Source organism: Podarcis pityusensis (assembly GCF_964106645.2).
Source record: "Podarcis pityusensis genome assembly, chromosome: 2".
NCBI lineage: Eukaryota > Metazoa > Chordata > Lepidosauria > Squamata > Lacertidae > Podarcis > Podarcis pityusensis.
Window position 1 is genome coordinate 118,682,566 of NC_138029.1, and position 12,092 is coordinate 118,694,657.

General features: G+C 48.4%; 1 protein-coding gene across 1 annotated transcript; it reads right to left on the reverse strand.

Moving 5' to 3' along the window:
• Window positions 1-1,521: 1,521 nt before the first annotated feature.
• Window positions 1,522-10,021, reverse strand: LOC308469548 (uncharacterized protein; the record flags this gene model as incomplete). Its single annotated transcript, XM_080992166.1, has 3 exons — window positions 1,522-4,987; window positions 7,617-7,743; window positions 9,224-10,021. 3 exons carry the CDS (start codon window positions 10,019-10,021, stop codon window positions 3,990-3,992), a joined length of 1,923 nt encoding a protein of 640 aa, XP_080848292.1. The 3' UTR covers window positions 1,522-3,989.
• Between the last annotated feature and the right edge of the window lie 2,071 nt (window positions 10,022-12,092).

Here is a 12,092-nt window from a genome sequence, read left to right on the forward strand (position 1 = left end):
CATTCTAGGCAATACATTCATTTTTACCGCGGCAATACGGCCCAGCAGTGAAAGCTTCAAATTTGACCAAATTTCTAAATCTTTTTTCACTTCAGCCCAACATTTTTCATAGTTATCTTTAAATAAATTCCCATTTTTTGCTGTCATGTTAATCCCCAGGTATTTAACTTTCTTAACCACTGTTAAACCTGTCACATTCTGAAACCTCTCTCTCTCCATTGGTGTTAGATTTTTCTCTAAAACCTTAGTTTTTAACTTGTTCAATTTAAATCCTGCAACCTGACCAAATTCTTGAATCAGTTCCAAAACCCTTTTGGTACTAGATTCTGGCTCCTGTAACGTCAGTACTAAATCATCTGCAAATGCTCTCAATTTGTACTGTTTAGCTCCGACCTGTATACCTTTAACCAACTGGTCCCTTCTAATCATGTTCAGCAAAACCTCCAGGACCGAAATAAAAAGTAGTGGGGAAATTGGGCAACCTTGTCGTGTCCCTTTTTCTATTTTAAGTTCTTCCGTCACACAAAACGTTGTTACTCTTTATCTTCTTCGTCTTATTTTATCCTGTCTCTTAACTCTTCTACCTCCCCTCACACAAAAACCAACTGCACTCACTGTCTTTCTAATTCCAACTGTCTGCCAACTGCTTTTCCAACTGCCTTTCCCAGCCAACCAACCAACTACTACCACCCAAACCTTGGGCAAAGCCCTTTTGTAAACAGGTAGGCTCCAGCTTTCCTATTGGTCTACATATTAACCCTTTCTCTCCCCCTGTATGGACATTTTCACACAGGCAAACGCCACAACGGCGAAGGAAGATCCTTTGGCAGCTGGCAAAGAGGGATTAGCAAGAGAAAATGATCCGATTCCTTCCCCGCTGATTATACCCAACTCTGTCTCCCTGTCTCCATCCGCCACCATTTATTTCTGAGATCTATCCCAGAAATCTCTAGGCCCATCAACTGAGGCCTGGGAGTAGAAGATTTGAAAAATCCTAGTCTAGGTAACAGACAATTTAGGTTTGGAGCAGAAGGGAAGTCCAGGCAGGGAAAATGAGAAGAAGAGGGGAAGTCGGGGGGATGGAGAGGCAAAGCAGAGGGGAAAGGCTGACCCATACCACTTTCTCCATATGTTGCAAAGGCAACAGCGCCCCCAAACCCTTCTCTCCTTGTCTGAGAGACTGGGGGACTTCACCGCCTGCCCCCAGGGGCTCCTCTTCCAGCCTCAGCATGAAGTCCTCTGCCAGGGCCACCGCCTGGACGCAGGTCTCCGGGTCGCGATCCTTGACCCAGCTCTGCACTTCCGGGGGCAGGACGGCCAGGAACTGCTCCAGGATCAGCAGCTCCAGGATCTGCTCCTTGGTGCGCCTCTTGGGCTTCAGCCACTGGTAGCACAGGAACCAGAGGCGGCTGCAGACCTCGCGGGGGCCCTCAGCCTCCCGGTAGCCAAAGTGCCGGAACCGCACATATTACAGGCACAGAACAAGGAATAAATCAGGAGTTTGATTACTGAAATATAGAGTGGATTTCATGCTCTTTATTCAGCTCATAGTTGTGAGGAGGAATGGAAGTTCCCCCAGAATGTCTGCTTTATATACATTACACAATGGGCCCCACATGATTGGCTAATTCCGGGATTCTCCTGTAGGCCAATCAGGTTGCGGATTCACTTCCACCTGGAGCAGGATTGGGTGGCTCCTGTGGACCAATCAGACTGCTGCATTCTGAATCCTATTGTTCTAGGACCAATCAGACTGCTGCATTTTGGATTCTATTCAACTCAGTACATAACAATTACTTTTCAAGAAAAGCTATAGATATTATCATGCTGTTTCTGAACCGTACCATTAGCACCCCAGGCAGGACTTAAATGCATTTGTTAAATATCATAATATCAAAAATTTCAGTCTGTCTTTTAGGGCATATATTATTTTATATTTTATTTTATATTAGTTTATATATTATTTTATTTTAAACAAATTACCGTATTTTTCGCACCATAGGGCGCACCGGACCATAGGGCGCACCCAGTTTTTAGGGGGGGAAATCAAGAAAAAAAATCTTTTTCCCCCCAGCCCCAAAGAGCAGCGTACAGGCTGCGCATAACCTCTCCTTGCCGCAGGGGTTGCGCGCAGCTATGGAACAAGCCAAGTTTTGGCTTCCTCTTTAGCCCCGCGCAACCTCTCCTTGCCGGAAGACGCTGCGCAGGGCTAAAGAAGCCATAGCCCCGTGCAGCCTCTCCTTGCCGGAGGGGCTGTGCGCAGCTATGGAACAAGCCAAGGCAGCGAGCGGGATGGATCCCGCTCGCTGTTTTGGCTTCCCCTTTAGCCCCGTGCAGCCTCTCCCTCCCAGGAGAGGCTGCGTGGGGCTAAAGAAGCCATAGCCCCATGCAGCCTCTCCCTGCCGGAGGGGTTGTGCGCGGTTATGGCACAAGCCTGCATTCGCTCCATAGGACGCACACACATTTCCCCTCCATTTTTGGAGGGGAAAAACTGCGTCCAATAGAGCGAAAAATACGGTAACTGAACAAAGAAAGCTATCATGTTAATAGGAAGAGTACCAGCCATCTGCAGCTTTTAAAAATTATTTAGATGGAGGGGCATTTAATTGTATGAAAGACCACAACAATTGGAGGTAGTATTGTTCAGACAGGTGACTGGAGCCCCTGCCCCTTTAAGACTTGTATAGCTGAATGAATTTCATCCACAAACTACACCTGTGGGCATGCCCTCTGTTATAAGAGACAAAAGGGAAAGAGGTGGGGGAACAGTAGCAGAACAGAATAATGGGGTTTGTTTGTGTGGGTGTTGCAAATGCCTGGATGAGAATGCTGTCCTTTCTCTATAAAGGAGGAGCTGGAGGAGGAAGGGACTTTGCAGTATTTAGAGTCCGCCCCCCTCCTCCTTTTCAAATTTCTTGGCTTCTCTGAGAATCAGTGCTCCATGGTTTTAACCCTTTTAAAGGACCACCGTTGGAAGCAAAAAAAAAGGGAGAAATGGTGATGAGCAGCAGCGGCTGATGTCCATCGAGAATGATAAGGCGGAGGGCAGGGAGCCCGACAGTAGGTGGCGCCGGAGAGCCAATGACCAGCGGAGCCGACCAATTCTAGTTGAGCCACCCACCTTCTTCCTGAATCTAATCCAACATCAATACATTAGTGACTAGGAGAGAGAGGGAAATAAGTAGTGTACTATAAGCATTTCTTATTCTATTTTTTCCATTGGAATTTTATTAAATTGTTTCAAGTATCTCAAACTCTGCAACAATTCAAACACGCTCAGGACAAAAGCAGCAACGAAAAAGATTAAGCAGAGCCATAAGCAGATTTCAAGTAACTCCACTGGGGCAAATAAAATAACCATCGAATGCCGACCTGGTGGAAGCAGGAACTCCAAAACGGTATATGAGTTTCGTAAGATGTCTCAGTCCGGGGAGCGCTCATCAGAGGGTGACTGGAAACCTCTGCTTCAGAGTAAGTGTCAGATCAGGCTCAATCTGGGGATGAGGAGCCAGGATCCTTGGGACGAGGCAGAGCAAGGCCTGTCTGCACAAGAGCTCAGCTTCTGCAGCATCAAGGTCCCCACCCTGCAGATCTCTCCCTGCAGCCACCGGAAACTATTTTGATTCTTAACCATGCCCTTCTGCATCAGGAACAGTGGCCCTCCGAACCAGGGTCTCTAACTGTTTTTGGACAACAGTTCCCATCGTCCCTGACCACTGGCCCTGCTAGCTAGGGATGATGGGAGTTGTGGTCCAAAAACAGCAGGAAACCCAAGTTTGGGAAACTGCTCTAAACATCGCTGAGCTACAACTCCCATCCGCCCCAGTGAGAAGGGACAATGGGAGTTCTAGTTCAGCAGCTCCCAGAGGTTCCCCCGCTTCCGTTCTGCACAGACATTCTTGCGCCTAACAGAGCCGGAGTTTTCAACATCCCCATTTGTCCGAAACGTGCCTGGCTTTGCTTTTTCTCTCTCGAGAGCCGAGCGCTTTTCACACGGCCTCCCTGGTGTGGATTCTCTTGTGGCTGAGGAGGCGGGAGTTCTGGCTGAAGCCTTTCCCGCAGTAGGAGCACTCGTAGGGCTTCTCGCCCGTGTGCGTCCTCTCGTGAACAATGAGGTTCGAGCTGCGGCTGAAGCTCTTCCCGCAGCTGGCGCACCGGTAGGGCTTTTCCCCCGTGTGGGTCCGGGTGTGCGCCAAGAGGTTCGAGCTCTGGCAGAAGCTGATGCCGCAAACGCCGCACTTGTAGGGCTTCTCGCCCGTGTGGGTCCTCTCGTGGGTGATGAGCTCAGAGCTCTCGATGAACCTCTTCCCGCACTCGGCGCACTGGTACGGCTTCTCGCCCGTGTGGATCTTCTGGTGGCGGATCAGGAGTGAGCGCAAGCTGAACGACTTCCGGCACTCGGCGCACTGGTACGGCTTCTCGCCCGTGTGGATCCGGCGGTGGCTGATAAGCTGCGAGCTTCGAGAAAAGCTCTCCCCGCAGTCCAGACATGTGTAAGGCCTCTCACCTGTGTGGGTCCTCTGGTGGTTGATCAGGTTCGAGCTGCGGGTGAAGCCCTTCCCGCAGTCTGAACATTTGTACGGCTTGTCGCCCGCGTGGGTCCTCTGGTGGCTCATGAGGTTCGAGCTGCGGGAAAAGCTCTTCCCACAATCCGTGCAGTTGTATATTTTCACGTCGGTGTTCACTCCCTCGGGCGCTGGACGGTCGGGGCACACCCTCGAGAAGTCCTTGCTTTCACCCTTGGAAAGTCCTTGCAGAGTCCCAGCCACGGTGAGATTGCCACTGTCCTTTTCTCCACTGCAGCGGGACAGTCTATTGGACTTGATCCCTCGAAGGGGCTCCTGCTTCCGCTCTGGCCTGTCCAGATTCTTAAGGGCATCCCCCTGGTTAGGACATTGGACCACGTTCTCCTTGGCCTGCCTCAGGGTCGTCATCTGCTCGCTTCTTCTGAGTAAGAGGCTTTTCTGATCCTCGCTTCGCCACCCACCTGGAATAAGGTAAAAATAAAAGAGAGTCGGCACGTGAGTCATACCTTGTGCCTAGGAGAGATGCTCCCCAGCCCTGGGCAGGGCACTGGTTTTTTGTGTGGGTGTATTCTGCAACATGTGGGACGCGGGTGGCGCTGTGGTCTAAACCGCAGAGCCTAGGGCTTGCCGATCGGAAGGTTGGCAGTTCGAATCCCCGCGACAGGGTGAACTCCCATTGTTAGGTCCCAGCTCCTGCCCACCTAGCAGTTCGAAAGCACGTCAAAGTAGATAAATAGGTACCGCTCCAGTGGGAAGGTAAACAGCGTTTCTGTGCGCTGCTCTGGTTCACCAGAAGCGGCTTAGTCATGCTGGCCACATGACCCGGAAGCTGTACGCTGGCTCCCTCGGCCAGTAAAGTGAGATGAGCGCCGCAACCCCAGAGTCAGTCACGACTGGACCTAATGGTCAGGGGTCCCTTTACCTTTACCTTTTTTACACTCTTCTTTGTTAACTAGTTTGCCAGAAGCAGCTTAGTTATGCTGGCCACATGACCCAGAAGCTGTCTGCGGACAAACACCGGCTCCCTTGGCCTATAGAGCGAGATGAGCGCACAACCCCAGAATTGTCTGCGACTGGGCCTAACGGTCAGGGGTACCTTTACCTTTTTATTCTGCAACATGGACTGCCAATTAGCTACTAGGCCAAGTTCAAGATGCTATGTTTATTTACAGTGGTACCTCAGGTTAAGAACTTAATTTGTTCTGGAGGTCCGTTCTTAACCTGAAACTGTTCTTAACCTGAGGTATCACTTTAGCTAATGGGGCCTCCTGCTGCCACGCGATTTCTGTTCTCACCCTGAAGCAAAGTTCTTAACCCGAGGTACTATTTCAGGGTTAGCAGAGTCTGTAACCTGAAGCGTCTGTAACCCGAGGTACCACTGCATTTCATAAAATTAATCAACCTCTTGATTGTAAAACAAGACCAAAACCACCAGCTGGACAAATTTTCTGGCGGTTAAGAGCTGTTTGACCATGGAATACAACTCTCTGATTCTCTACCAAGGCAGTTTACAACAAAACAAAACAAAACAAAACAAAACAAAGAAAAATTAACAATTGAAGACATTTGAAAAATTAAAACAGCAAGAGACTAAAAAGAGATTAAAACTCACATGGCTTGGATGTATAAAGGCTATATAGCTTGGGGCCAGGATACCTGAAAGATCATCTCATTCCTATATTCTCAATTGATAGCTGCATTCTCCAGGGGGGTGGGAGGCTTCTGCAAATGCTACCTTATCAAGAGTTCTGTTCTGTGCAATGTAGGAATCAGGCCTGTAGTGTGGGGTGGGGCACCTTCCCTGGGGAATCTACTCCCATCTCTGCTTTCCTTTTGCTGTCTGCTGAAGACCAACCAGTCTTTTCAGCAGAGATCCTTCCCAGTGTGCATGTGCCGGAATTGTTTTTAAGACGCTTTAAAGAAGTTTAACGATTTTTTAAAATTCTTTTTTATCAAATATAATGAAAATGATGTACAGATGGTATTTGACTCCTGTAAAATTAGCAAAGATATATCATAACTGTGATAATCTATGTTGGAAATGTAAAGAAAAGGAAGGAACCTTTTATCATAAGTGGTGGACCTGCCCCAAGGTGAAAGACTTCTGGGAAAAGATTTATAATGAATTGAAAAAAATGTTGAAATATACATTTATAAAGAAACCAGAGGCCTTTCCTCTTGGAATAACAGGTTTGGAATTGCCCAAGAAAGATGTTAAATTATTTTTGTATGCCACAACTGCTGCTCAAATTTTACTAGCTAAAAAGTGAAAAACGCAAGAATTACCAACGGTGGAAGAATGGCAGATGAAGTTGATGGATTTTTCGGAGCTAGCCGACCTAACCGGAAGAGGCCGCGACCAGAAGGAGGAGGAGTATCAGGAAGAATGGACTAAATTTAATGATTACTTAGTTAAATATGTCAAGTTAAATTAATTGGAAACAGCTTGCAGATACTTAATTGGCTTAGGATTTTATATAAGTTAAGTGATGAATTAATATGTTTAATTTCAAAATGAAAAGATCTAAGGATGTTAATGTTTAAGGTAAATTTTATAAGAACTGTGATTTGGAAAACCGTTAAAATGATATGCATTGAAATTCAACCAAGGGGAAGCGAGGAAGTCACTTAACATATTAATAAGTGTAATTTTTAATAAGGTTATGATTTATGTTTGTTTGTTTTATGTGTTTGTTTGTTTATAATTTTGTGAAAATCAATAAAAAAAATTGGGGGGGGAATTCTTTTTTATCACTCGCTGTTTCCTGCCTTTGGCTCCTTTGGGAGGAAAGGTGGGGGTGAAACTCACTAAATGTATGAATGAATGAATAAAAGGTGAACGATCCATGCTTAAAGGAAGGATTGGCATGCTTGGAGTGAGGGGATATACCCAAGTTTGCAGAAGTACAAAATAAAAATAAGAATCCAGAGCCCCTTTCCCAACGAGTGGCAGGAAGAAGAACCTGATAACGTCCCAAGGAAGACAGCACGACGGACTAGAAACTTAACTTGCATATTTAAAAAGAGCCAGCACCGAAATCCCATTATTAATGTTGCCGTCTACTGCCGATGACATGTTTCTCTCCTTACCCAGCAAGCCGGCATCTCTGTCCCCCTCTAGCTTGCTCCCTCTGCTGAGGTGTTTCTGCCAGATGTCGGAAAGCGTCCACTCAGCCGTTGAGAAGTTCAGAGCTGTCGTCTCCAGAGGCCCCGGGACCTGCAACAGCAGCAGTGAAGGTCTTGCATCAATGCAGGGGGGCGGGGCTGAAAAGGGAAAAGCTACAGGCAAGGGCTGGATGCCATGAGCTCACACAGATGGCACACATACCGACACACGCACCCCTTCCCAAAGTCACCCATGTGAATGCCTTTGCGAGCAACATTACAAGTTAGCAGGGCAGCAATGGGTCTAATAGCTGGTTTCCAACACACAGTGCACTCCAGCGCATCTGCACGCTGCATTTAAAGCAGAATTATATGACGTCAGTGCTTCCCCCAGAGCATCCAGGGAACTGTAGTTTCCTGGGGGTGCTGAGCATTGTTAAGAAACCCTCTATTCTCCTCAAACAGCTACAAAAAGAGGGACTGATATTTAAACCACCCTGCGCATTGTAGCTCTGCCTCACTTGTTTTCCTTATGTAGGAAGTAGCTCTTGTACGCTGTGGTCTAAACCACTGAGCTTTTTGGGCTTGCCAATCGGAAGGTCGGTGGTTCAAATCCCCACGACGGAGTGAGCTCCTGTTGCTCTGTCCCAGCTCCTGCCAACCTAGCAGTTCGAAAGCACATCAAAGTGCAAGTAGATAAATAGGTACTGCTATAGCAGGAAGGTAAATGGCATTTCCGTGTGCTCTGGCACTTGTCACGGTGTCCGGTTGCACCAAAAGTGGTTTAGTCATTCTGGACACTTAACTCAGAAAGCTGTCTGCAGACAAACGCTGGCTCCCTTGGCCTGAAAGCGAGATGGGCGCCACAACCCCATAATCGCCTTTGACTGGACTTAATCGTCCAGGGGTCCTTTACCTTTTACCTTTACCGATAAAGTAGATCTAGATAGGCAAAGTAGCATAGAATAGGCAAAGTAGCATAGAATATGAAATAATGTTTGAAGCTACATTATCTTGAGTCACGCAATTGCTGGTCCACCTAGCTCAGTATTGTCTACCTGCACTATTGTCTACCTGCAACAACAACAACAACAACAACAACAACAACAATAATAATTCCCAGCCACTCTGGGTGGCTTCCAACAAAGATTAAAAATACATTAAAATGTCACACATTAAAATCTTCCCTAAACAGGGCTGCCTTCAAATGTCTTCTAAATGTCAGGTAGTTGTTTATCTCTTTGACATCTGATGGGAGGGCGTTCCACAGGGCAGGTGCCACTACCGAGAAGGCCCTCTGCCTGGTTCCCTGAAAGTGGCTCTCCAAGGCTGGAGTTGGGAGACATTCCCAGCCCTTACCCAGCAATGCCGAGGATTGAACCTGGAACCTTCTGCATGCAAAGCCGAAGTGCTGCCTTTAAGCTACAGCCCTTCCAGTTGCAGGGAGATTGGGGGGGGGGGGGAGAGACACACACACACACCATCACAGCACCCATCCTTGCCCTCTCCCGCCAGAAGTCTGCCTTCTGACACTTCAGATCTGCTCTGCAGCCCATTCCAGTCCTTCCTCCTTCGGGGCAAGAGATGCTCACCTCACACTGCTGCTTCTCAGCCTCTCGACGCCTCAAGAGGAAGGCCTCAGCCAGGGCCACAGCCTGGGCACACGCTGCCGGGCAGCGCTCCCTGACCCAGCTCTGCATGTCCGGCGGCAAGATGGAGAGGAACTGCTCCAGGATCACCAGCTCCAGCACCTGCCCCTCCATGGGTGTCTTGGGCGTCAGCCACTGCTGGCAAAGCTCCCGGAGTCGGCAGCAAACCTCCCAGAGGCCCTGGGCCTTCTGCGGACACAGCTGTGGGTCCTGCATCTCTGTCCCCACGAAGTCTTCCCTACCCTTCCCGGAGGACCCCACCTGGGCCACGTTCAGGGGGCTGGAAGCTCGGTCCTCTTCTCTGCCGGAGGAAGGTGCAAGACGGGTCACCCACTCGCCTCGAGCCCAGCGGCGAACGGTAGCTGCTCCCTCAAAGGAGGCAAGAAAGGCCATTGAGTCGCTCCATGGCGGACATGCCGGCGGGTCTTCAAGTGTCGAGCAAAGGGATGGTGTGGCCTTCAAGAATTCTTGCCACTGGGCTTCCCAGTGCTCAGTCAGTTTGTCATCTGCCTCTTGCTTCACCTGAGGGAGTGGCGGCCATCTCAGGAAGTCCTCAGTGGCCCCACACTGGATAATTCGAGGGTTTTCCTTCCCCTCTTGCTTTTCCTCCGCTCGGTCCCCTGGCCCACGGCCCTTTGCATCCAGCTCCTCCACCTTCGCTCCTGACTTCTCAGGCACATCTTGGTCCTGGCTTCCTGCCGACTCCCATTTTGACACCCTCTTTCTTTCCACAAGAGACATCTCTGAAGTCAACCGTTGTCTTCCTCAGGCTTACAGCTGCTCTCAGAAGAGCCCACCATGAAGTCTTCGCCGTCCCACAGCCCATGAGTTTTATGCTCAGCCTGATGCTCATTCAACAGGCTGATCCGATGCCACGGATGCGACCTTCTGCAGTGTCACAGTTTTGGAAAGTAATGGCAGTGATGCCATAGGCTCAGGACAAGCTCAATTCTCCCTGTTTGTAAGAAAAAGAAAAGCCTCAGCACATTTTTGCCCCTATTTGAAAACAATTTTTTTTATAATTGTCCAAACCTTCCTTTTGAGCTTTATTAAACCAGTATCTTCCAAACTAAGTTATTAGGCAAAACTGTTTGCAGTATTAAACTGTGTTCCACAAATATCAGTCATTTGGCAATCGATCGGCCTTTGGAGACCGCACTCTCCCCCCCTCCGGGCCCTAGAGCGGGGGCTGCTAGACATCCCTTAGCCTTCTCTCTTGCTCTTAATGAATATAAAATACTTCTGCAAACAGCTGCATTGTATATTGTAAATGTTTTTTTATAAAAGATTTCTTACAATCTCAGATTTCTTACACGCTGACGCAGCTCAGGAACCCATTATGTTCTGGAATGTCTCTCCTGATGTGAGAGACCTTTAGATCTTCTTCTGAGGCCCTTCTCCAGGTCTCCACTCTGAGGGAGGCTCTGAGGATGTTGAAATAAGATGAACCTGCAAGCAGGATCCGAGCACAAGGGCACGCTCACCTCCTGTCGTTTCCAGCAACTGGTATTCAGAAGCATTATTCCCTCCAAGCATAGCCAAGCATAGCCATCAATAACTGTCAGGTTCAGTCCCCGGCATCTCCATGTTAAAGGCTGGAAATTTCTCCTGCCTGAAACCTCACGAGAGCTACAGCCAGCTCAGCTAGATCGTCTAAAAAACAATCGGTATAGGGTTGTGGATTCGAGCCCCATGTTGGCCAAAAAGATTCCTGCAATGCAGGGGGGTTGGACTGGATGACCCTCGGGGCCCCTTCCAATTCTGGGGTTCCAAAGTTACACTCCTAATTTGATTCTGAATTGATTTTAGAATGAATTGATTTTAGAATGCATTTCTATTAATCGATTCTGATTTTATGTAAACTGTGTTACTTTTACTGTTGTTAGCCGCTCTGAGCCTGGCTTCGGCTGGGGAGGGTGGCATATAAATAAATAAAAATTATTATTATTATTATTATTAGCAACCCACCCCACCCTAGCTTTAAAAAGAAAGGGAAACGGTGTGGGGTGGGAAGGAGAGAAAATGTGTGTTGTCCCCCCACCCCCCGCCGCAGTGGCTTTCAACCAACCAACCGAATCTGCAGATCCTTTTGGGACTCCAAACTAAGAGGAAACTGCAAAATAAAAAGCTCCACTGTTCACCTCGGCCTGGAAAAGAAATAAATGCTGAATTCGCTTTCCCCCCCGATGAGAAAGGAGGCTCCGCGCATCTCTCACCTCCTCTGAGGGCGACCCCTGCAAGGTCGCTGCTGCAGCTGAACTCCAGGTGCCACTTCTGCCAACAGCGGGAGGGCGGGCGGGGGAGGGTCCAAAAGGCGGAACAGGAAGGAACCTTCAACACAAATCGGCGCACACTCACGTGCCCACTCATTCTCAGGGCCGCTCTAGGAAGCGAGGCTCGCTTTATCTTTTTTTACCCTTAACCCTTTCATCACGCCTCTGGAATCGATTAAAACGCACCCAGTAGGTTTGTTTGATTGAGATTTGTGCTCCTCCTTTTGAAGGTGCCTCGTTGCCAAAAAAGGCAGGGCTCCCGCACCTCGTTGACCTGTGCATTAAGCAGTTGCTGCAATATTAAAATGCAGTGTTAAAATCAGAAGAAGAGGGTGGGACCTGCAAAGTCAAAGTGCATTTTGCTGGTTAACTGACTTACTGGTCCCACAACCCTCTTCCGATGGCCATTTGTACTGCTTTGGCTTTGAAGCCCACTGTTAACATTTCTTACCCCCAAACCACATCTCCATGCTAGACTTCTATTTACTAGAAACATTACAGCAAACAACAACACCCTGTTCCTGTAATGGCCTTCTAAA